Raw genomic sequence first — 23,847 nt, 5'->3', positions numbered from 1 at the left:
CACACTCAGTTATTGAATTATGCAATTACAGATAACCCCTCCTTTCCTTTCCATTATTTGAATTTGACAAAGGTTGCTTAGATCATGCCCTCTTTTTGCAGGTTCTTTCCATTATCTGAATTATGCGAATAGATCCAAGAACACTAAAACAGTTGTTCTATCCATCTTTTTTTAATTATATGATAGCTCCACTACTAACTGAAACTGCTACTGCTTAGCCACTACTGCTAACTGAAGCCTCTAACACAAATGCCTTGAGACTACCAGAGAGAAAGTAGGAGCTGACATTTCTCACACTGGTCAGACATTTCCATTGAATTTTACTCTATATTTAATTGTTTTTTCCTGGGCTCACAAAGAGCAGAAGAAATATCTTAATGAGCTCCAAAAGAAAACACTACCAGAGAGATGATATTTTATTAAACACATGCCCACACAAAAGAACTCCATATGTACCTCATCCCTATATGACAACAGTGATGTGGCTAACCATGAAATTCATGTTGTTTTTGACCATATCCTAGCCAAAAAAACATCACCCACATCGCCAACAGGGGCGACTTCCTCACTATGCTACACGTCCTGCCGCCGCAAAGTGGGAGCGGCGGCTGCGGCGGTCGCGGTGCTGGGGAGGAGGACGCCTCCGCGCTCGCCAACTCCCTCAGCGCGCTTTGCAAGACCTGCAAGCCTGAGGTGCGTGTACTCACTCCTTCACTCGTGCGCAGCTTGTTCCTTCTCCAACGTGTTCCAGAACACCACAGCACGCCTCTGTCCACAGTAAGCAAGAGAACAAAACCCGCAGGACTGTGAACAAGCACAAAAAGAAATACGAATGCAACAAGTCCTCCGTTCTGTTCTCCTTTTTGGGGGGGCAAAACGTTGAGGTCTCAACTCACTCGTGCAAGCAGTTTCATCGCCACCCCCATGTGAGCGATCCAGGACACCGCGGAGACGCCTCATCGGGAAAGCGGTACGGCGAGGCAGAGCAGCGCCGGTGGTCGTGGAAGGATGGAGCAACAGCCCCACGGGTTTTGTTCTAATGTAATTTATTGCAACCTAAATTTAAATTATGTGAATCCTTGAATTTGGAGACTACCGATGCAAGCTGATCCATTTTAGCTGAGAACTCATTACTCCTAAATGATGTTAAAATTGAGTTATATAGTTCAAGCGATGACAAGTTTTGATATTCTTAGATTGATCTCCTTGGGTGTGGATGTTTATTTGTTGTTACAACAATATAGGCTATTGAGTATGCTCTCATTTTTATAGGGTCCATAAGTTTGCACCACACAACCATTTGGTTTTATCTGTTGTCATTTGACCTTGATGGAAAGGAGTGAGATGAACTATGGAGGAATTCTTATGTTATGGATTTCCATTTAACTTCATCGTACTTGCACGCCATGCAATATGCTATTATTGTTATTGCCCTTTATAATATGTGATTGGACTATACTGTGTATTTTTTTAATAATGTATCATTTTTTAAAAATAATTGTTTAAATCTCATATCAGGTATCTTGCCGGTCTGAGAAAACATAAACTATACTATGGACTGCAGTAATAAAAATGTTATCTATCTAGTAGGAGATGGAGGACATAATACCCATTACATGTTGTCTGTTGTTCATTGCCACTTCAAACCTAGTACAATCATAAGACCAGATCATATACTGTATTAGAAAGATCATTACCATGTAAGTTCCTGATTGTGTTGTTATTCTATCAGGTTATTTCAAGGGATTGTTGTCGTGAAATCTCAGTCGCATGTGAGGTGAGCTATTTTTGTTGTTCATGTATGCCATTAATATGTATGTACAAGTTTGTACTCCAATAATCATATTTTATATTATGCGGGGTAATTGTAAGGACTACAGTACTTTTGTTTTGATTAAATGGGGTCTATATTTTTTCTATCCTTGTCTTTCTATGTTCTTCTGAAGCACCATTGAATCTTTGCACAAGTAATTGCCGCCTACCTTCATGTGCCAAGTGTTACTTTATGTAGCTCATTGTGTATTAACTTGCTGATTTCCTGAAGAAAAATACGAGGACAAAGCACAAGCAAATAAGTACTACATGGTTCAGGTGCCTGTCTCTCACCTTGTTGAAGTCCAGAAGATCATGCTTTTTCTAGATGTAAAGATGTCCAGAAATTTATGTATGGCTAGGTTCACAAATAAATTACGAAATATTTTCTCATAACAGTATAACACACATTTGTACATAAGTTATTATAATATTATATGTTTCCGTTGCAACGCACGGGCACTCACCTAGTTAGTATAAAAATACAGTTTGAATAATGATATACATGGACATTTAAAACACAAGCAATCCACAATCACAAGTTATGCATACTTACACATAATTATAGGTGTACAGATTAATAATTAAGCATGACATGAGTAAATGACACATAAAAGTTCGGGTAATTCGGGTACCCGATTGTGATACTCGAATTACCCGAAATAAATTCAGGTTTTGCAAGTTGCTACCCGAAATTCCCAAACAAAATTGGGGTTTCGGGTATTTCGGGTTCGGGTTTCGGGTTACAGATTTTTTGCCCACCCTAGTGCTCAAGTCTCTCTAGCAAAACAATAGCGTTGTCGCAAAGATTCAGAGTTGTGTGCTCAAAGAGTGCTTGGGTAACAGCTCCATGCACCTAGAGGGTGCTTTTATAGCCCAAAAAGACCAAGGAGTCGTTTGATCTTCGTTTGGAAGGCCCTGGTTGCCTTCTGTCTGCGGGTGCACCAGACTGTCCGGTGCATACCGGACACTGCACATCAGGTGATTTGTTTCCATTCTTGACGAAGTCGATCGTTGGTCATTTGGCACACCGGATAGTTTGGTGGCGCACTGGACAGTCAGGTGCAGCCTGGTGATCGTTGGCTAGGCTGACGGTGATCGTTGGCCAGGCTGACGTGGCCCGCACAGATTGCGCTGCCCCCCCCCCCCAAGGTATGAGTATCGATCCTAAGTATTAAATATGCACTAAGTATATTGTGTACCATATATATGAGGTTAGGAAACTAATCAATGTAATATCTAAAAATTTGATAGTGCTTGATAGAAGTTATTTTTGTGCATCAAATAATAATTTCTTTAATCATATGTTCATAAGATTTTACATATAAAAAATATATTACACATATATAGATGCCTTCTTATTAATTTTTCTCAAGCCCTAAAATATCAGTATCGGTCCTAAATATATGTAGCGTGTAGAGAGCTCTTTGTAAAGAATGTCTCTTTTTATTTAGTTATCTCCTAAATATCTTTAATTGACTATATATTGGGAAAGATGTGATTAGGGATGGCAACAAGAAATTTTTCATCGAGTTTTAACTCCTCAGTTCCCGTCCCGCGATGAAAAAAGTTTTTCACAGGATCCTCATAAACTCTTGCGGGGTATTTCTTACATATCCCTGTTCTCCACGGGAATAAATTCTCGTCAGGATCCCTATCCCCGCTTAAATTATGACATATTTTTTTATTATTAATGTAAAATATTGTCACTTATACACATCGTTAGATGTAAGAAACTATTATATGTACACTAAAATGAATACATTTTTACAACGAGTGATATATTTACAAGGTAATTATTTATTTTTATCGTTAAATATTAAATAAAAAATATTATCATATATAAGTTTAATGGGTCATCGTGAGAAACGAACTCATCCTTGTTTACCTATCGGGAGAGAATCTTTTTCTCGTTTACATCCCGTGGGAGAGAACCTTTTCCGTCCTCATCCTCTAAGGAATAGTTTGAGAGCGAGAAAACCAAAGGAGATTAGAGTGGCTAAATTTCCATTTTTATTCAAAACTGAATAAGAAGGGCAATTTTATAGCTTCCAAACTAATTCTAAAAGCTAGTTTAGGAGGCACAAAATTAGAGGAAGTTAGAGGGATTAAATGAGAAAGGAATTCTAGCTCTTCTAATCTCTTTCGATTTTATCTCTCTCAAACTAGCCCTAATGCAGGGTGGTAATAAGAGCATCTCCAAGAGCTCTCCATAAAACGACTCCTCAAAATCAGTTTTAAGGGACATCTAAATAATAAGTGGGGGTAAATTTTAATCCTTTCTCCAACAGATCCCTTAAAGCAGCAGTTTGTTTCTGGGGAGCCCAAAAAACCCCTCATTTGTAGCTACAAATGAGGGAGTTTTAAGGGCTATGAAAAAGTTGGGGCGCTTTAGGGGAACTGTTGGAGACATGTTTTTGTGTTTTTCCCCAAAAAATAGATTTAGGGGAAACTTCTGGGGAGCTTTTGGAGATGCTCTAAGGATAGGGACTTCATTGCCATCCGTAGATGTGATACTCTCCGGCGCAGCCGGGCCCGAGTTATGTTCACCCCACAAGACAATCACACTGGAGTACTGGACGGAGTCGAGGAGCAGGCGACACCTTCACCGCTTCGGTAACGGATCGACAGGCGACAGCTCACAGCTGGCGGTGGTTTGGCTCGGGGACGGGGTGCGGCGGCCTCCGCGAGCAGTTCGGCAGCGACACGGCGCGGGGGGTGGGCGCCTTGCTGGCTGGTGTAGCGTAGTGCGGGCCACAACGAGGACGCGGTGGCATCCAGCAGGTCTGTATCTCCTGCAGACCACCATCGATTTTTGGTGAACTGCTCTAGTGTCGTGTGTTTCGTAGATGTACGGGCAACAACTTGGAACCCTCGCCTGGAATGATCAAACAAGTAACTACATCGGTTATCTCTGCCAAACTTGTTTTCGTCGTGTGCTACTGCTATCTGATTGTTTTGTTAGCATGCGCGTCGAACCGTGAGCAACAGTATTCACTGTTTGGTCGAGAAATTGGTTCGAAACTTCGAATGACATGTTTTATGATTAGCCGACTCTGTTTGTGGAGTAGTTTAGCAGGAACCTGGTTGCTGGATACCTTAGTCAGTTCTTTATTTCGTTGCTATTATCGTGGATATAGGGTTAAATTTTTGGGTGCTCATGCTGGTTCTAACAACAAGTAAACCATTTCCTCGACAAAGAAACATTATTCCCTGACCTAGGGGGTATTTTTTTGGTGATTTCTACGAATTATGGTCACTTCGTGCTGCATCTCAAATTTCTGTGGTGTCATGTGTGGCCGTGTGGGTGTGGGTGTGTATGTGCATGTAAACTTGAAGTGGGTTTCTGATTGATATTGGTGTTTAATATCCTTGTTATTTTTTTGTCTTGTTAACACCCTTCTGGATTTTTTGGAGTAATACTTGCAAAGATCTAATGATTTCAAGATGAAGCTACACCCATTTATGCACTTTGAGTCAGCCCGGTCCCTCAGATTTTTTACAGGTTAATAAATAAATGTCTAATTTGAGGGACTGCATTACCTGTAAACGAATTGTTTGCCTTATTCCAGGAGGTACATCGTGTGATCATTCATAAGATGCCTGCAAACCTATTTTTGCCTTCTTGAGGGTTTGGCACGCTCATCTATAATGTGAGAGGGTGACATTGAGTGCAAGATGCCCATGCAGATTATGTGGCCACTTTTGAAACACTGGCTCCCTGACGGAGGATGCTAATGTGCTCCTCAAAAGTTTAATGATTCATAGGAACCTGTTCACTCTATTGGATTTGGACATCATGATTGGATAGCTTGATATCTGATAACATCTGCTGATTTAATTTAGATGTGAAGTGTAGTTGCTTTCTCTTTTTTGTGCAAACATTTTTACGGTTGTGCAATTTGTACTATCCAACCACCAAACCACATGACTTGTGATTTAGATAATCACACACTAATTTTGTAACCTTTTCTGCACAATCTTTTAAAGATTGTGGAACTTTTACTCTGCGGTAGGTTTTAATGATTTAGATTGTGAGATGTAGTTTTTTTTTTGTGTGCAATCCTTCAATGATTGTGGAATTTCTATTTAGTAGTCACCAAGCCACATGAGTTGCAAGTGCAACCAATATATAATTCTGCACCTTTTTTAAGAACGTGCATGGGCACATGTTTTATTTAGAAGGAAGGAAGCAGAGAGAACAAGCCCACTGTGCCCATCTAAACAATGTGTTGGCAGTAGTTACAGTATGTGATTACACAAGGATGGACACAAAGCAACCCAGAGCAAAATAAGAGAACAATGAGAACATCAGCCCAGCAGTAGCGGATCTAGGACCCAGGCTGCCGGGGCTGCAGCCCTGGTATTGGACAAGAAAAAACCAGTAGAGCTATTTAATAAAAGGTGAAGAAGTTATAAAATTACAAAGATTGTTTTATGGTGGCAAACAGCTAAATGAGCCAATCCTTTAAATTATTGTTTGATGAAATACCAGAACTTCTTTTTACCTTAGGTGTGTTTGTACTATGTCGTATCATGCTGTTTTGTGTACTGAAATGAAGTCATGCGTGTTTGGAAATGATACGTTGTTTTGATATCCAGATCCACAGTCACATACTTATGTCATTTCAACTATTCAAGATAGTTTTATTTTTTATCCCATGTTATTCAAGCATATCCATCCATTCATATGCTGTGGGTCCTCTTCTTTCACACCATTGCAGGCACCATCAGAAAACCACATGGCTCGGCAACCTTGGAGCAATAATGGCCATAGAAATTCCCCTTCAAATTCATTAGATGGAGGAGTTCCTGGACCCATGCCTCTGGTCCCTTTTCAGGAGGAACTTGCAGTTGGTTGTGAAGAGATTCGTAGAATTGCTGCTGATAATACTCTTGTGCTAGAGGATATTCTGGGCCTTAGGCAAGAATTAGCTGTCATTGAAGACGAGATCCATATACTTGCCAAACAAACCATTCCCAGACTTCGTGTTGATAATGAAATGGAATACAGGGATATTATCCAGGGAGGCATGAAGTTAGAGGAACAGATGCATGCTCTTAAACTTATCAAGGAAGAAGTGTTGGTCCTAAGTTCTGAAAAGATGGAGTTGGAAGCTTTGTGCAAAGAGCTATCTGTGAAGGTTCAGTCATTGTACAGGGAGCTGGAGCAGATCGAGAACAAGCAGATACCTGCTACAAGAGAAGGGTTGCATGATATACAAGCGGAGATTTCGAGGGCCAGGTTTGTGTTTTGTGATCTTATGCAGGTGCATTGATGTGGAAAATGTCTCCATAATGTTATGCTTTCGTTACAGATATTTTTTTTTGAAAATGTCTCCATATATATTACTTAAGCATGCACGTTTTTAAGAGTTAAAAATACCAATAATTTTTGCTTTGTTTGTCTTTCTAAATGTACCAAGGTTTGTAGGTATCAAACTACTAATAATGCTCCACATGGCTAAAATTCGTTTCCAGGATGGCATACGAGCATGAGAAACGTGCAAAAGTTGAGCTTCTTGAGGAGAGTCAGGCCATAGAGAGTGATTTTATCAACATAAAAATGGAAGCACAGAGATTGCGGACAGAGCTGGAGAAGAGGAGGTCTGGTGTGTTCAAGCATCATGCATTTGGCTCATACTATAAAAGATAGAGCATGGCATTGCATCCTCCAACTGATAGGTGGGCGTCACAAAGCGTAGCTAAGGGTTTGGTGTCTATCAGAGAAATTAGTCGAACTCAGGAGTCAAGACCAAATGCGTTTGTCTTTCGGATGAGCAGCTGACAGTTATTTGCGAACACGTTACTATTACTATATCTCATTATTAAGTAGGAGTACAAATTGGACGATTGAAAGAAGAATATTATCAATTTGGTCTTTATTGTACTCCTACTTATTTTCTCTCTCGAAAAGTACTCCTACTTATTTTTAATGGTTGTTTTATGTCTTATTATCCACTTTTATACTGTCCTTTGTTTTCCTTAAGGTAAATCAACTGCGAGACACTCTTTTGGATGTCTTCATTTTTTAAAAAAGTAGGAGTACAAGCCAAGTCTACTTGCTGAGGGGCATCAGCATCAGATTCATATTAGCTGATATGGTGCGTTACAGTTTTGCTAAGTGCTGACAGTAACCTCACTGTTTATCCCCTAACGGGCTTCGTTGATGATCAATTCTTATTTCGTATCAACAAACACTTATATAGCATATGTTAGAAGCCACTCTCCAGGCTTCCACTACAGAAGCATCCGCTATTAACAAATGGTGTTTGGCTAATCAAGCCTGAGATGGACCTGAGACTGCAGGCTCGTGGTCGTGGAAAACCTTGGGTAGTTGTTTAGCATTCTTTGTTTGAGACAAGCGTAGGCAGTCGGCAGCGGCTCCCCCAGGTAACTCTGTGAAAAGCAAAGAAAATAAAGGCTCCTCTATGTAGGGGTGGTAATGGATCGTGATCCAAATAGTTCTTCACAAAATGTCAAGGCCCTAAATAAATTATAGTTCAAAAATGACTAGAAATAAAGTCCGATCCTAACCCGCTTCGATCCTTAAATCTTATAGTGCAAAAATTATAGCCCATTGTCAGCCCTACCTCTATGCTTCCGATGCAAGTTGAGTGGCCATTTAAATGATGAGTGCAAGGCAGATTTAGATTGCGTGGTGTGTGCTTCCGATGCAAGTTGAGTGGCCATTTAAATGATGAGTGCAAGGCAGATTTAGATTGTGTGGTGTGTAACAAGAAGAATTCAGATGTGGTAGCCAAGTGCCCCCTACTGAAATTGCCTAAGCCCGATGCCTCCTTCTTTGGCTTTGGTAATAACGAGTTAGGCTTCTTTCGCATTCCGGATTTTGACTACAGGCTAGAAACACCTGACCTTGCCCCGACTGCTCTGATCAAAGTGAGTGGGGGGAAGCTCTCGGCTGAGGCGGTGCAAGTTGAACTAGCTCGATTCATTACAAAAGAATGGGCTTGGGAGGCGCTACCCCATAGTGATGATTCCTTCTTGGTGGTATTTCCCTCAGTTGATGAACTGATTAGGATGGCTGATGTGGAGTTCACTCTCAAAAATCATGGAGTTACTCTCACCATCTCTGAATGGAAGGATGCTAATGATGTTGAACCCAATTATCAATTGGACGAGGTTTGGGTTCATGTGAGGGGAGTACCTCACGCTTGGAGGCATTATTTGGGTTTTTGGGCCCTAAGATCGGTAATCGGCGCCACTCTTGATGTAGACATGTACACCTATAGAAAGATGGGCGTCATCAGACTGCTTGTTGGTGTGATGAGCAGAGATCCACTACCCCTGACCACCGATATTGTTTTTGACAAGAAGGGATACGAGATCACCTATTCTATAGAGGATAAGAACTTCATTCCTGCATCTCCAGTGATTTTTAGGGAGGAGTCTCGTAATGATGGTGGGGGTGGTATGGACAAGGATTCTGAACAAGAGGATAAAAGTCCAGAACATGCTTCCAAAAAACATAAATTAGATGGGAAGGGGGGTGGAGCTGGTTCTATGGCAGGGGGTTTTGGTGATGGGGAAGATACTCCAATGCTTGGGGCTGCTGCCATTTCACCCTTGGAGAAGGCTAATGAACCTGTGCCTGCTGTGATGAAGGGTTTTCCTTTGCTCAACATGTCTACCCTGCATTCTGTACGTCCCTCTTTGCATGGCCGAACTGGGGCAGATCTGAAGCTGCATAAGATTGGAATGTCATCTGCTGCTGGGTTTCTTTCTGGTGGCAAAAGGAGCTCTGTTGCTGGGTCAGATGATACTAATGGCTGCAACTTAATGCTACAGAGTATTCTTGATGAGCAGTTTGTGAGTAACATGAAAGGGGCTGGCCCGACTGGTGTGATTAACTCTGCCCACACGACCAGGATTGTGCCTGAGGCAAGCAGCTGGCCCAAGAATATTCCTGATGAGCAGTTAGTGAGTAACAAGAAGGGGGTTGGTCCGTCTGTTGTGCTTACTTCGGCACACACGGCCATGAATATGCCAGCGGCATGTTGCTGGTCCATGCCTGCATTCCAGGGACAGAGGAGTTCTGCATTTGAAAGAGAGGGCCAGCCGATGGATGATGTAAGGAAGATTGAATGCAGTTTGCATATTGGGGCGGGGCAAGTAAAATTGCCCATCCCACCGGAGAAGAATCTGATGCCTCCGGTGAAAGATGAGGATTCTACTTTGAACGCTATGAAGAGGGCTTCTCGTCGCAATCTTGATGGCGATTTGAGTGGATTCAAGCCGGCTGGTCAAGCGCTACGCACGGTGTCCACTTCATCTCTTCCGATTGGGCCATTTCAGTCAGGTTATCCATTTGGTGTCACAGAAGCTATCAGCGAGAGGAGCTGCGACCGTTGGTTGTGGAGGGTTCGCGACTCTTGGTGCGAACGGCCACGGTCTTTTTTCCTGGGTGTATGGGTGGCGATCTAGTCTTCGGATTGACTGTCACTAGTTTGGGGAAGCTGCTGTGTTTATGTTTTTTTTAGGTTGGCTATGTGCATTAGGCAGAGGCCGGGAGTTTGTGTACCAAGACTATGTATCCTCTCGATGTATCGCTCTTGGTAACCTTTAATATAAAGCTTCCTTTATCGAAAAAAGCAATGTAAAATTTGCATTGCAATTTATGTAAAACTTAAATGCTTCTCTTAAATGATTGATCATTGTTCCTGCTTTTGTTTTTTAATCGAAGGTATAATAACACGCTGGTTAGGAGCTGGATAGCGTGATTGCGTCGAGCTTCCAGCAACCAAGGTTCCCTCAACCAATTCTAGCCCGACGCCACCCAGCAGAGAGCAGACAACACATTTGGACTCTCCAGTTACCAACAACATATCGACCAAACAAGAATCCAGAGCACACGGCACATTCACCTGAAATGAATCACATGAATCCACAGACAACTGTGTCATACATGCATGACGACCTCATTGAATTTGAATTTTCAATTTGAGGAATCCATATTTCTGCCAATTAAACATTATCAATCAGTATACAACAGTTGCATCAGATTTGCTTAACAGACCTACGAATAGCACGTAGTAAACATAGAACTAAACTGAATTTTAGTAACACAAGTCAACATCTCACCTATTCTTGATATTTATTAAGGGCCTATTTAGAAGACCCCAGTTTTTAAGAAAACTGGTTTATAAGAATTGAGATGGTTTCAAACATATCAGTTTATGTCCTAGTTTATAGAATATATATTCCTAGTTTCTTAAAAAACAAGAAGCTATCATCTCTAACTAAAACTAGTTTATTAAAATTGAGGTGGTTCCAAACACCATCGGTTAGTTTTTTTTTATAAACCAATTTCTGGAAATTGGAGATATAAACTGGATTCTTAAAAGTTAAGTTGCTGCCAAACAGGGTCTAAGATATATTATAAGATTAAATAGCTAAGAGTCTGTTTGGAAGCACATCAGTTTTTTTTTAAAAAAAAACAATTTGTAGAAACTGATTTATGAAAAATAAAGTTGGGTTGAGGTGTTTGGAACTCAATTTTTAACAAACCAGTTTTTAGCTTTTTGATACGCAATTATTAATATACCCTTCCTTTATTTTAAAAAACGGTGGCAATAGATGTAAATTCCACGAAACCAATAAGAGCATGATGTAATTAAACAAATAAAAGCTGGTTTTAGCTAGGAGAGAGTAGCTTCTTGGTTTTTAAGAAACAAAGACTCCAGTTTATATAAACTAGGACATAAAGTAGTATATTTGAAACCACTCTAGTTTCTATAAACCAATTTCTTAAAAAATGTGAGCTTGCAAACAGACCCTAAGTCCAATCCTTCCCACGTGTAAGAGAAGGATTTCAAACAGAACAATAAGGAATTGTATGCCTCTCAATCCCCCTCCAAAATTAACTAGCAAGGAATTGTATGTCCCTCAATCCCCTTTAATCCCCATACAACTAAACAAGCCCTAAGAGACTCACACTTACTCTCATGGCACAACAGCACAAAGAGCATGATGAAGCCCTAAGAGGCTCACCCTTATTCCCATGGCACAACAGCACAAAGAGCATGCTGCATCTCTCTTGGCACCTCGCATATTCACATATATGGCATGGAAACTTTACAGATGAGCCCATTTCGTGTGTAATTTAGGTACAACACACAGACTTGGTAGTCATCCAATACGCTATTGCAATGAATTCCATCCAATCTCGCTCACCTTATTTGCCTCCCGATCAGTACATCCGCACCTATCTGAATAGTCTTCTCTGCCCACCAATCCAAATGACTTGATCACCTCTTTACTGCCACAAATACAGTGAAGAACCACAACATAATCACCTACATAACATAAGCAGCTGTGGTGATGCTGCATGAGAGGTAAGCTCCTATTTTTCACAAACTTGATCAGTGATCACCCACACTGGCCACCTCCATTCTTATCTCCATCTTTATCCTTGTCCTTAGGAGGAGGTGGAGGAGCATTAGGCATCTTCAGGAAGAATGAGGTCGAGAGCAAAGACAGTGAGACTTGGACCTGATCCCGGCCCATCCTCACCGGCAACTGCCGCCTCTGCTGCCCGCGCGGCGCTCCAGCAGCACGCCGCTGGACCGGACGGATGTACATCTCGTGTAGGCGCCGGAAGCCGCCAAGCGGAAGCACGACACTGCGAAGCATCTGCTCGGAGAATCCAGTGCAGGCCCACTCCCGCACGCACGCCGCCTCCCACAACCGCTCGTCCCTCGCCAGCAGCCGCCACCCGCGGCTCACGCACGCCGCGGCCGCCAGTGTCCGGGCCTCCGCTCGCATCAGCACCTCGAACACCAGGTCCTCCCCGAGATCCGGCACCCTCGCCTGCTCGCCCCCTGCGGGCTCGGGGCCTGGAGGCGGCTGCTCGCCCACTCCTGCGTCCTGCAGCAACTGCTCCGGCAGCGGTGGCGGCAGAGCCTGCGAGGACGAAGACGAGCACTCGCCAACCACGCTGGAGCTTGAGGACGGCTCCTCCGTCCGCTGCTTCTTACTCCGCTCGCCCGGGGGCGAGCCGCCGACGCCTGTGGCAACGGGGGCTGGGGCCCGGTCCCGGTGGCCGTCACCACCGCCTGGTGCATCAGAGCGGCACTTCATGGCCGGCGATTCGGGACAACCGTTCCCCTGGTCCCTGGAGAGATTTGTGGATGGACCTGCGATAAGCAGTGCAGATTATCACGCTTTTAGGGTGTTATTTGCAAAATAAACAGAATAACGGTAAATTTAAGATAAATAATTATACTTTAATTTATACACTATTTATCATGTGCACATGATTCTCGACATACATATCCAATAACACACCTATGAATGTATCGTGTACATGAGCCTGGCCAGCTGGAAACTGAAGTTCTGAGCATATAACCGAATGCAACTAAAAATCTTACAATAATTTGTTTTACATTCACTCGTGCGCCCTACGCTTTTGATATATAAACAACCAAAAAAAAACGCTCAAATAAAGTCAATATATGACAAGATGATGTGGTTAATCAATAAGACGGACTATATCCACAAATTACTTGTACGAGTACTTTCGAAAAGATTGAACTTGCAGATTTCATGGTGGACAGAGTTATCACAGCTGCTTTGTTATTGAGAGGTATGTCACGTGCCACGGAAGAACATTAAAGTAGGGTAAACAAAACTTTGCCTTAAAAACATTCGTTGGCTCCCTTGATGACATTTCAGCTTCAGACATCGTCATTTTTTAGGCGTTGGCTTTGATTGAAGGGGCATGAGATGAGATGTCACGAAGCTGGAGTGCAATAATCACACATTCACACGCACATCTCGTGTGCTGCTACTACAGCCGTGCAGTGCAGCGTGCAGGTGAACCGGCAGGGAAAACGCCCGTCATCATCATATTTGCGTTGCCGTTGGAAGAGGAACGCTGGATCCAGCGCAGCAAATGCAAATCGCCAGCGCCGAAGCAACCACTCGGCATTTCCGTCATATCCAAGCAGCTATCCTCGCGTCCAAAGTGCCCACGGCGCTCCCAGGCCCCAGCCGGACGCCGGACGCCGGTCGCGCTCCGCCCCAACACGAAAACCCCGAACCCTCTCCGTGGCTGTTTCTGCAACTTGGTTGGGCTTCCCATTCGTCGCGTACTCGCGTTGCCAGCCGCCTCCCTCAGTCGCTCCTCCGAAAGTCCAAACCGCGTCCGCTTCCGGCTTCCCTTGCTCCCCTGGAATTCCGCGCGACGTCGCCGTCAGTCACCCGGCAGTTCGCTCGCGCAGGTCATCGTCTCCCCGATGACCGAAACGGTTACTCCCCCTAGTCGCACCAGTCACCACCACCACCAGTCCACCACCAGCGCCGAGCAGTTAGCCAGTTGCCACTACTCCCCGCATCGCTAATTGCTCTAGGACGTGTCTCGTTAATCCTCCCCATTCCTCATACCGCCCGATCCTACCTCCCCAACCGCCAATCGCAGCCATGTCCTCTTCCTCCACCTCCTCCTGCCACGGCAGCGGGAACCCTAGCCCCCCCGCAGCGGCGGGGGCCGTGTCGGTGGCGGCGGCGGCGGCGGGCCCCGCGGCGTGGCCCAGGCGGCAGTGCCGGGACGTGTTCTGGCTGGTGGTCTTCCTCCTCCACCTGCTCGTCTTCGGCGCCGCGCTCGCGCTCTTCGGCCTCAACCGCTTCCACCAGGCCGACCGCTTCAACATCGGCCGCTACGCCAACCTCACCGCGGAGCCCTGGGGCACCCCCGCAGGCCCGCCGGACCCCGCGCCCGCGCCGCCGCCGCCCTCCGTCTACCGCTCCGAGGACCCCTCCGTGCCGCCGTCCGAGCTCACCGAGACGTACTGGAAGTACTACGGCGCCGCGGGGGCTGTCGGGGCCGCGCTCGCGTGCGCGTGGCTGGCGGCGGCGGCCTGGAGGAAGGATGGCGGCAAGGTGGTCATGCGGACCGCCGTGCACTGCCTCACGGCGTACCTCGCGGTCGTCAGCGTCCTGTGCTTCTGGGGGAAGCACTTCTTCTGGGGCGTCGCTCTGGCCGTCGGCGCCGGCCTGCACTTCCTCTACGTCATGTCTGTGCTCGATAGGTACAGCTCAGGACAACACTGTGTTCTCAATTTGTCTGTAAAGATTGCCTACTCCATCTCATTTCAGACGAACTTGGACTCTAGTGAATGTTGGTCTGATGCCGACACCGAGAAGGCCAGCGAATTTCTGCGATTAAGATGCAAATTCGAACAATATCCATTTGCAGCTGAATGCAAATATGCACAATCTCACATATAACTGCATGAAGATCCCGCTAGGAGGTTGATTCATGTCTCTATCAAGGCTCCTTTCAGAGAGTTGTCTGCACGTGTTGCATAGCTGTGGTTGCACTCGTGTGCCATAACGCTAATCTTCTTTGCTTCCTTGATTGATATGGTTTTTTTAACGTGTGAGTCAAAGCGTCACATATGTTAGCATAGATTTGTGCCACTTTTTACATATTGTGATCACATCTTTGAGATAAATCAACCAGTTGTTTGAAGTTGGGAACTGATAAGTGCACTTTAAGCTATAATTTGTTATGTTTTTTTTTGTAATCTGGTTTAGACTACTGGTGTCCACGGTGCACTGTCAGATGCATTTTAATGGCAGACTACTGAACAGTTAGTGCTACAGATGTAGTAACTGGTAGAATTTGACAAACAATGTTCTAAAACTGGACATTTGGTACATTGTATCTGTTTTGCCACTCAGCAAATAGTCACTATTATGTGTCGTAGGAAGTCTGATGTTGTGGCCTATCAGTAATATGTGATCAGTGGTCATGCTCCTTGTGCTCCCTAGTAGATTGCTTTTGAAAAAAAACGTTATATGAAATGGAGGTGGAGCCATAGTATCTATTCCTGAAACCTTATGACCTCACCTGATTTGCTTTTTCTAAAAAAATGAGCAATTCTCTGCTGGATTTCCAGTTAAAGAAAGTCATGTATGGCAGGCCTATATATAAAAAAACTCAACCTTCAAGGGTAAGACAACCTCAGAGTTTTTTTTTTTGCTAAGATCTTCTCATGTAGGTCGAGAAATTCTCGAATCCCTAACCCGCACATACAAAGCGGCCCCGTATATGCTTTAGGGCGTGAGACTAGGAAAGGGATTTTTATCCACAACCTAAAATTTGCTCCCACTGAGAGTCGAACCTGGATGGTAGGTCTATCACCAACACTCCAACAGGGCACATGTGCGTGACCCATGCCTGTGACAGTCAGTTGCAGCAGTGTAAATAGCTCTTAGGAGCAAAGTATATTATCTTCATCTAGCCGAGCCTATTCTTCTTCATTTTGTATCCATGCTATCTTCAAACATTTATTCATTGGTTTCTCTGGTTGTTAGCCACACTTGTCTAGCCTGTATATTTGCTGAATGTTGTGCCCAAAGGCACACTGCAATAATCCAATAATTGTGCCTCTTTAATTTGTAATGTGGAGCCCCAACCTGTTTATTCTGGAACTTTTAGAATTCAAATTGCATGCTAAATCACATGGAAACAGTACCTTTATACCTACATGGGCAATATCTACCTCTGTTTGAGCATTGTATGCTTCTTTGTTTTGCATTGAAGTTACTGTGTTTCTTTTTGCTAGGTTTCCCTTCACAATGCTAGTACTGCAGAAGGCAGTAAGAATGGTACGGGAACTTCCTGATGTTATGAGAATTGCTTATGCATTTGTGCTAGTCATGCTTTGTTGGATGGCATTATGGTCCTTTGGAATTTCTGGCATTGTTGCCTTTGGCATACCAAATGGTGGGCAATGGTGGCTTCTTTTGGTGAGCTGGCAAGTTTTTACCATACTTCTATATGAATATTTAGTGCCTTTATTATTCAGATGTTTTTTAAATAACATCCCTTGTATTTGCAGATTTTTTCAGTCAGTTTATTTTGGACTGGAGCTGTTCTTAGCAATACAGTCCATGTCATTGTCTCAGGGATGGTTTTCCTCGTTCTCATTCATGGTGGTCCAGCTGCTGCAACAATGCCCCCAAAACCTCTTCTGAAATCTCTTCAGTATGCTGTGACAACTTCATTTGGAAGCATTTGCTATGGATCGCTTTTTACCGCTGCTATTAGGACTTTGCGATGGGAGGTTTGCATCTTACTCCCTCTTTCTAGAGGGTTTTCGTTGTGCACCACTATTAAAGTTTGCAATTTCATTTCATACAGGCCATTAAAAAAATTGATCAGTCACAGGTGCTACCGGTCTGATTTTTTTTGTCCTCCATGCCACTTCCGTGAGATTTATAATGGTGTTATACTGCGATGTAAAAGTCCAAAATACCCTCAAATCTGAATGTGCCACTATTTTGTAGCATCTTAACAAGCTCAAGTAAAAAAAATCAAAACGAAAAAGTCGTAGATCTTTTCAAAATCTACACTTTTCATATAAAATGTATATTCGTTTGATTCCGCCCAAAATATATATATATATATATATATATATATATATATATATATATATATATATATATATATATATATATATATATATTTTTAGAATGCGCAGGAGAACTGCACCATTATATATATTAAGAAAAAGGTAACAAGGTCTAAGAAGGTGTTACACGATGAATATGCTGCTGAAATATTGTATTATTTTTTAGCGACTTACCGACTTCTTGTGGAGATCTACAATTTTCTTATGAAAAGTATCTTCATTCGACTGCTTACAGAAAAGATATGACTAAAGTGATAAGCGTTTGTATGTGATGAATATGTTGCTGAAACTTTGTACTTTTTTTAGCGTTTTAATGATCTCGTTGAGATCTACAACTTTCTAGCTTTGAGATTTTTTTTCATTTGAGATTGCTAAGATGCATTAGACATGTGTATTTTGGACTTTTCCCACCGCAGTTTGACGCTATTGGAGTCAAATCCGATTGGAAGTGGCATGGAAGGAAAAAAGTTTGAATAAATGGCACAAATGACTGGTCAACATATTTAATGACTCGTATAGAATTGCAAACTTATAATTGCACATGTGGAAAAGCCTCTGTCATTTAGCTTCCTTTTTATAGTTCTCATCGCCTTTATCTTTTTTGCCTCACACCTTACAGATTCGTGGAATTCGTTCTAAAATTGGCAGCAATGAGTGTTTGCTATGTTGTATTGATTTTTTGTTTCATATTGTGGAGACCCTTGTTCGCTTCTTCAACAAATATGCATATGTACAGGTGAGTATGTTTATCTCTTCAGTAGTTTTCAAGATGTAGACCATGCCTATTTGAAAAAACTACATGTTCCAGCTGTTTTCTCTTTCTCATTTGTTTGTTGACACTGACAGTGTTTTTCTTATTGTTTTAAGCTATAAGGTTTAGTTTCTGCCAATCAAAGTACCTTAGTTTGCCTGGATATTTTTGCACAAATGCATGTGATTTGTGACCCATTCGCTGCTTTTATTGAAATGTGAAAACTTATTATTGTAACAATTTGTCTATATTTCATGGTATGAAATATTGACTGTTGATATCATGCTATCGAATCAATGCCCTAAAAATAGTTTGCCATTTTCAGATAGCAGTTAATGGACAGAGTTTCAATCGCTCAGCTAGGGATGCTTGGGAGCTGTTTCAATCCACAGGCATCGAATCACTTGTTGCTTATGACTGTTCAGGTGCTATCCTTCTAATGAGCACCATTTTAGGTGGATTGATTACTGGAACCTGCATGGGCGTTTGGACATATTTCAAACAAAGTGATAAAGCTGTTATGGTTGGTTCAACATCCATGCTGATGGGTATGATACTGGTAAGTGCCAATATCTCGATATGAATTTGCATGACTAGTAACTAAGGAAAGGAAAACCGTGTCCAAGTTTTCTTTCTCATACAGTACAATCTCTGCTAGTTCTGTCAAGATTGACGTCTGCTCAATTTTGCAGGTTGGACTAACTGTTGTGGTTGTGGAAAGTGCTGTTACATCAATATACATATGCTATGCCGAGGATCCCCTTTTGATTCAGAGATGGGATCCCGAATTTTTTGAACAAATGTCAGAAGCGCTACACCAGCGGCTGCAGTACCGAAGCGCGCGAGCTCGTCAAATATTGAATGGGCGGCTTGATCATTTGCCACATACGTCCAGTATTTGAATGAATTGCGTGCCAGATATTGATTATCTCTGTGAATCCATTGATACGTGGGCAGACATTTACAGAAGATTTGGATCTCCCTGCCATTGAAATATATAGACCAAGGAAGATATTCGAAGCCATTGACGTTCCGAGAACTGGAGTGCCCCAGCAATCTTGTACGCCTTCAAGAACAAAATGTTTTCAAATCCAAATGAAGCCGTAATGTGGATGCTCATGCTTCTTTGGTACTGCACCATCGTTTTTTTTATTTGTGTAAGGCTTTTCTGGTAAGGTAGATACTATTAAATCCATTTCGAGATTTGTGATGCAGAATGTGTCCGGTTTCAACATCAGTGCGGGTTAGTGTGGCAATGTGATAGGTTTTTGTCTTCCTTTTGTAGCCTTAGCGCTACAATACGATAAACTATGGAGAGGAACAGCATCATGGTCGCTACTTGGCCGGTTGTACATAACAGTGTTGCTTAGTGCTCATATACTAAGGCCCTGTTTCAATCTCGCGAGATAAACTTTAGCAGCTTTTTTTTAGCTACTTTTAGCCGTTTATAATCTAAACAGGAGAGCTAATGGTGGTAATTGAAGCTAAACTTTAGCACTTCAATTCATATAGCTAAAGTTTAGCAGGAAGCTAAAGTTTATCCCGTGAGATTGAAACGGGGCCTAACTAGGTGGTCTGACTGATTAAATCTTTCATTTACTCCATGTACCACAGAAAGAATGTATTTGACTTTTCTGAGATCAAGTTTGACCGGCTTGTTTTATTTAAAAAAATTATAATTATCGTTCATTTTAATTTTGATTTAGTTTATCGTACTATTTACTTTAACTATAAACTAAATTTTTCTATATTTTCATAAATATTTTAAATAAGACAAGCAGATTAAATTTGGTATAAAAAAGTCAAACGACATCTTTGTAAAACGGAGGAAGTAGAAGATATAACGAAAAAAAAACTAAAAAGCATTCTCAAAGTGCGTGCACATGCGGCTTGGCTCTCCGCTCTCCTACGCCGTCAGCCATCGTGGCTCGTGGGCTAGGCTCTGCATTAAAACGAAGTGAAGATCCCGGAAATACGTGTGCAAGCTACCTAACGATACTACTTGAACTGGCTTATTAGCTTGGATAGACCCTGATCCCTGAACACCCCCATACTGCCTCGGCTTGTGGGCGGCGCCTCAACCATGTTATGGATACTTGAATGCAATAGAGCTAATTAATAGCTAAAAAAATATTAGTGAATTTAGCTACCTAAATATTAACTAATTTGCTAAAAGTAGGTAACGAACTAAACTATTAGCTAGATTGTTTGAATATAACTATTAACTGGAATAAATTTAAACGTGGCTGTTATCATATTACCATCCGCAAGGACTCGGTAGGCGCGTCTTTGCATCATTGTTATCATGCCCACTGACATTTAGGTTTTAGAATTCTCAAAAAGGAAAGGATGCAAGGAAGGCGGATTCACAGATTCAACTCCAACACAAACTACTTTGATAGTGGTTGGTGGACCACATTGAACAACTCGATGAACAACTCCAACACAAAGTACCTACCAGAGGATCAGTCTACGGAGAAGTTAAGCAAAACCATGCCATTTAATTTACATGCGCGCGCGCGCGCACAATGATATTTGCTATGGTCGTTGATGTGGGCAGGGAAACATTCATGTTTCCACGGACACATGCTGCTGGTGGACAGTGGACTACTTACCATGACGCTCCTCTTTGGAAATTAACACCCACAACCACTAACCTTCTGCAGAGGAAAAGGAGACCTAAGATGGTTTTTCTGCTGTCTTGCATTTGTTGCGAGCCTTTTGGCTAGCTCGCAACGGTTCTGTCTTTACTAATAAGACCATGACCGTACCAGACCAGACCTAATGTCGTGGTACATCGATCAATCATGTTTCCGGAGAACAATGGTCTTTGGTCTTAAGAAAAAAACATGTTACGCTACTGAACGTCGGTATCTAGGCAGACTTGGACGATCTTATCCGAACCAGGCACACCTGACTACCTGAGACGTTGAGCCCACACGGCAGAGAAGAACGTGATCGTTCCATGGCAGTGCTAGTGCACCGTCGCCGCCTGGCCCACCGGGCTGTGCGACTGCTTTGACGACCGCAGGCCGCAGCAACCGTGAGAGTGTGGGATCGCTCGACGCACGCAGCCGCAGGGACTGTGCCGGTTGATCATTGCCATGCTGCAGGCTGCGTGACGTGACAGTGCCCGTGCTATGCATTACGTTCGGGCAGATCGCGGAGACCATCGACCGGCGCACGTCGCTGAGCAGGGTGGCATGCGAACATGCAGAGCAGCAGAGGCAGGACCGCACCCGCACCAGCACCGCCGCCGCAGATGACTCGCTGGTGCTGCCACTCGCCTCAGTATGTGCCGTCACTCCGCGCCCAGCCTCTGCATCATCCCTAGCTGCGCTATCACTGCGCTATCATGTCATGTACTCATCATGTGAAGGAAAACTCTCAGTCCGCTAGCTGTCAATCTCAATGCAGTGTCGCCGTCGGGTTGAACTGATGCTTTGTGGACTCGCTGCTTCAGTTTAGCCCACCACATGAAAACATGGCCCATGAAACGCTCCACTAAAGGCTCGATATGGTTTAGAAACAGAATAGAGGTTCCTGCGCGAGCCCATGCGGCTAAGCTGGCGAGTGCTGACAGACACCGCCACAATCGCTAGCAAATAGCAACACTAGTACCACATGGCCCAAATATCAAGGATACCTGAGCATATAATCTGTACTGTGATGGTTAATCTCAAGGGCGTACAACAAGCTATGATGAAATGCATTAGCACTAATGGGTCAGATGCAATGTTCTGAACTTTGGGGAGAAGACACTCGCTACTCTGAGTTTGTTTTTTTAAACTAAATTTCAAAGTCATTAAGCTCTGGCGAGCGGTGACACACAAACACAGTATCACTTCGCCATATTTTTGGTAACTAAATTTAGCTAGTTCTCTTTTTTTTAACCAAATTTCAAAGTCATTTCAATAAGCTCTAGCGAGTGGTGACACACAGACACAGTATCACTTCGCCACATTCACTAGCAAGACTAGTACCACACCGTCCACACAACAAGCCCTATCTTAGCATATAAATCATGCCATCAAGATTAATTAACAAGGCTATAACAAGTTATGATGAATAAGTATAAAGCACGGTGGGGAGTGGTAACACAATATTACTCTGCCACATTCGCTAGCACGCTACTCTGAGTTTATTTTTTTAAACTAAATTTCAAAGTCATTAAGCTCTGGCGAGTGGTGACACACAGACATAGTATCACTTCGCCATATTTTTGGTAACTAAATTTAGCTAGTTCTCTTTTTTTAACCAAATTTCAAAGTCATTTCAATAAGCTCTAGCGAGTGGTGACACACAGACACAGTATCACTTCGCCACATTCACTAGCAAGACTAGTACCACACCGTCCACACAACAAGCCCTATCTGAGCATATAAATCATGCCATCAAGATTAATTAACAAGGCTATAACAAGCTATGATGAATAAGTATAAAGCACGGTGGCGAGTGGTAACACAATATTACTCCGCCACATTCGCTAGCAAGACTAGTACCACACCGTCCAGGCAGCAAGCCCTATCTGAGTATATAAACTGTGCCATCAAGATTAACTAACAAGGGTATAACAAGCTGTGATGAAATGCATTAGCACTGGTGGGTCCGGTGCGATCTTCTGAACTTTGTGGAGATGACACTCGCTACTCTGAGTTTGTTCTCTTTTTTATTTGGAAACTAAATTTAGCTTGTTCTCTTTTATTTGGTAACTAAATTTCAAAGTCATTTCAATAAGCTCTAGCGAGTGGTGACACATAGACACCGTATCACTTCGCCACATTTTTCGTAACCAAATTTAGCTTGTTCTCTTTTTTTTGTAACTAAACTTCAAAGTCATTTCAATAAGCTCTGGCGAGTGGTGACACACAGACACAATATCACTTCGCCACATTCACTAACAAGACTAGTACCACACCGTCCAGACAACAAGCCCTATCTGAGCATATAAATCGTGCCATCAAGATTAATTAACAAGGGTATAACAAGCTGTGATGAATAAGTATAAAGCACGGTGGCGAGTGGTGACACACATTATTACTCCGCCACATTCGCTAGCAAGACTAGTACCACACTATCCAGACACCAAGCCCTATCTGAGCATATAAATCGTGCCATCAAGGTTAACTAACAAGGGTATAACAAGCTGTGATGAAATGCATTAGCACCGGTGGGTCCGATGCGATCTTCTGAACTTTGTGGAGATGACACTCGCTACTCTGAGCTTGTTCTCTTTTTTATTTGGAAACTAAATTTAGCTTGTTCTCTTTTTTTTGGTAACTAAATTCCAAAGTCATTTCAATAAGCTCTGGCGAGTGGTGACACACAGACACAGTATCACTTCGCCACATTTTTGGTAACTAAATTTAGCTTGTTCTCTTTTTTTGGTAACTAAATTTCAAAGTCATTTCAATAAGCCCTGTCGAGTGGTGACACACAGACACAATATCACTTCACCACATTCACTAGCAAGACTAGTACCTGAAAGGGAAATGTGCCCTTGGGCCATTTCTAAGTATTTTGGTGATTTAGTGTCTAACACAAGTGCTTAAATGTAAAATGGTGGACAAAGTACAAACCAAGGATAAAGGTATGTTTCTCAGACTTAGTACATTGTTTTATGGACTAATGTATTGTGTCTAAGTGCTGGAAACATGAAAAATCCAATTGGAAATGTCTTGGCTCGAGCAGCCAAGAATCTGCCCAGTCTGGGAGCACCGGACTGTCCGGTGGTGCACCGGACAGTGTCCGGTGCGCCAGGCTGACTCGAGCGAACTGGCCGCTCTCGGGAATTCACCGACGACGTACGGCTATAATTCACCGGACTGTCCGGTGTGCACCGGA

The 23,847-nt window shown here is 43.0% G+C and overlaps 3 protein-coding genes across 4 annotated transcripts; 2 read left to right on the top strand and 1 right to left on the bottom strand.

Annotated features, from left to right (window-relative positions):
- The first annotated feature begins 4,340 nt into the window (after window positions 1-4,340).
- LOC103627344 (protein FLX-like 3) lies at window positions 4,341-7,782 on the top strand. Of its 2 annotated transcripts, none has more exons than NM_001370905.1 (3): window positions 4,341-4,596; window positions 6,537-7,057; window positions 7,294-7,728. In NM_001370905.1, exons 2-3 carry the CDS (start codon window positions 6,555-6,557, stop codon window positions 7,466-7,468), a joined length of 678 nt encoding a protein of 225 aa, NP_001357834.1. In that variant the 5' UTR covers window positions 4,341-4,596; window positions 6,537-6,554; the 3' UTR covers window positions 7,469-7,728. The 2 variants fall into 2 exon arrangements, with proteins under 2 accessions (NP_001357834.1, XP_008645869.1); XM_008647647.3 differs by having other exon boundaries at window positions 4,349-4,707; window positions 7,294-7,782.
- Window positions 7,783-11,657: 3,875 nt separating this feature from the next.
- LOC100283034 (F-box protein GID2) lies at window positions 11,658-12,987 on the bottom strand. Its single transcript, NM_001155936.2, has one exon. The coding sequence runs from the start codon at window positions 12,910-12,912 to the stop codon at window positions 12,202-12,204; it is 711 nt and encodes a 236-aa protein (NP_001149408.2). The 5' UTR covers window positions 12,913-12,987; the 3' UTR covers window positions 11,658-12,201.
- Window positions 12,988-13,973: 986 nt separating this feature from the next.
- On the top strand, window positions 13,974-19,361 carry LOC100276884 (uncharacterized). The gene is made up of 6 exons (NM_001360707.1): window positions 13,974-14,861; window positions 16,404-16,587; window positions 16,680-16,904; window positions 17,872-17,988; window positions 18,329-18,562; window positions 18,696-19,361. Exons 1-6 carry the CDS (start codon window positions 14,254-14,256, stop codon window positions 18,903-18,905), a joined length of 1,578 nt encoding a protein of 525 aa, NP_001347636.1. The 5' UTR covers window positions 13,974-14,253; the 3' UTR covers window positions 18,906-19,361.
- The last annotated feature ends 4,486 nt before the right edge of the window (window positions 19,362-23,847 follow it).

This window comes from Zea mays, chromosome 5 (genome assembly GCF_902167145.1).
Source record: "Zea mays cultivar B73 chromosome 5, Zm-B73-REFERENCE-NAM-5.0, whole genome shotgun sequence".
Lineage (NCBI taxonomy): Eukaryota > Viridiplantae > Streptophyta > Magnoliopsida > Poales > Poaceae > Zea > Zea mays.
Note: the sequence above shows the minus strand (reverse complement) of the source record. Positions and strands in the feature narration are given on the sequence as shown.

Excerpts from the sequence above, each read along its gene's own strand:
- LOC100283034 (NM_001155936.2), bottom strand. The coding sequence starts at position 12,912 with ATGAAGTGCCGCTCTGATGCACCAGGCGGTGGTGACGGCCACCGGGAC.
- LOC100276884 (NM_001360707.1), top strand. The coding sequence starts at position 14,254 with ATGTCCTCTTCCTCCACCTCCTCCTGCCACGGCAGCGGGAACCCTAGC. Across the intron at positions 14,862-16,403 it reads GTCATGTCTGTGCTCGATAG|GTTTCCCTTCACAATGCTAG; the intron begins GTACAGCTCAGG and ends TCTTTTTGCTAG. Across the intron at positions 16,588-16,679 it reads GGCAATGGTGGCTTCTTTTG|ATTTTTTCAGTCAGTTTATT; the intron begins GTGAGCTGGCAA and ends TTGTATTTGCAG.
- LOC103627344 (XM_008647647.3), top strand. Across the intron at positions 7,058-7,293 it reads GCGGAGATTTCGAGGGCCAG|GATGGCATACGAGCATGAGA; the intron begins GTTTGTGTTTTG and ends ATTCGTTTCCAG.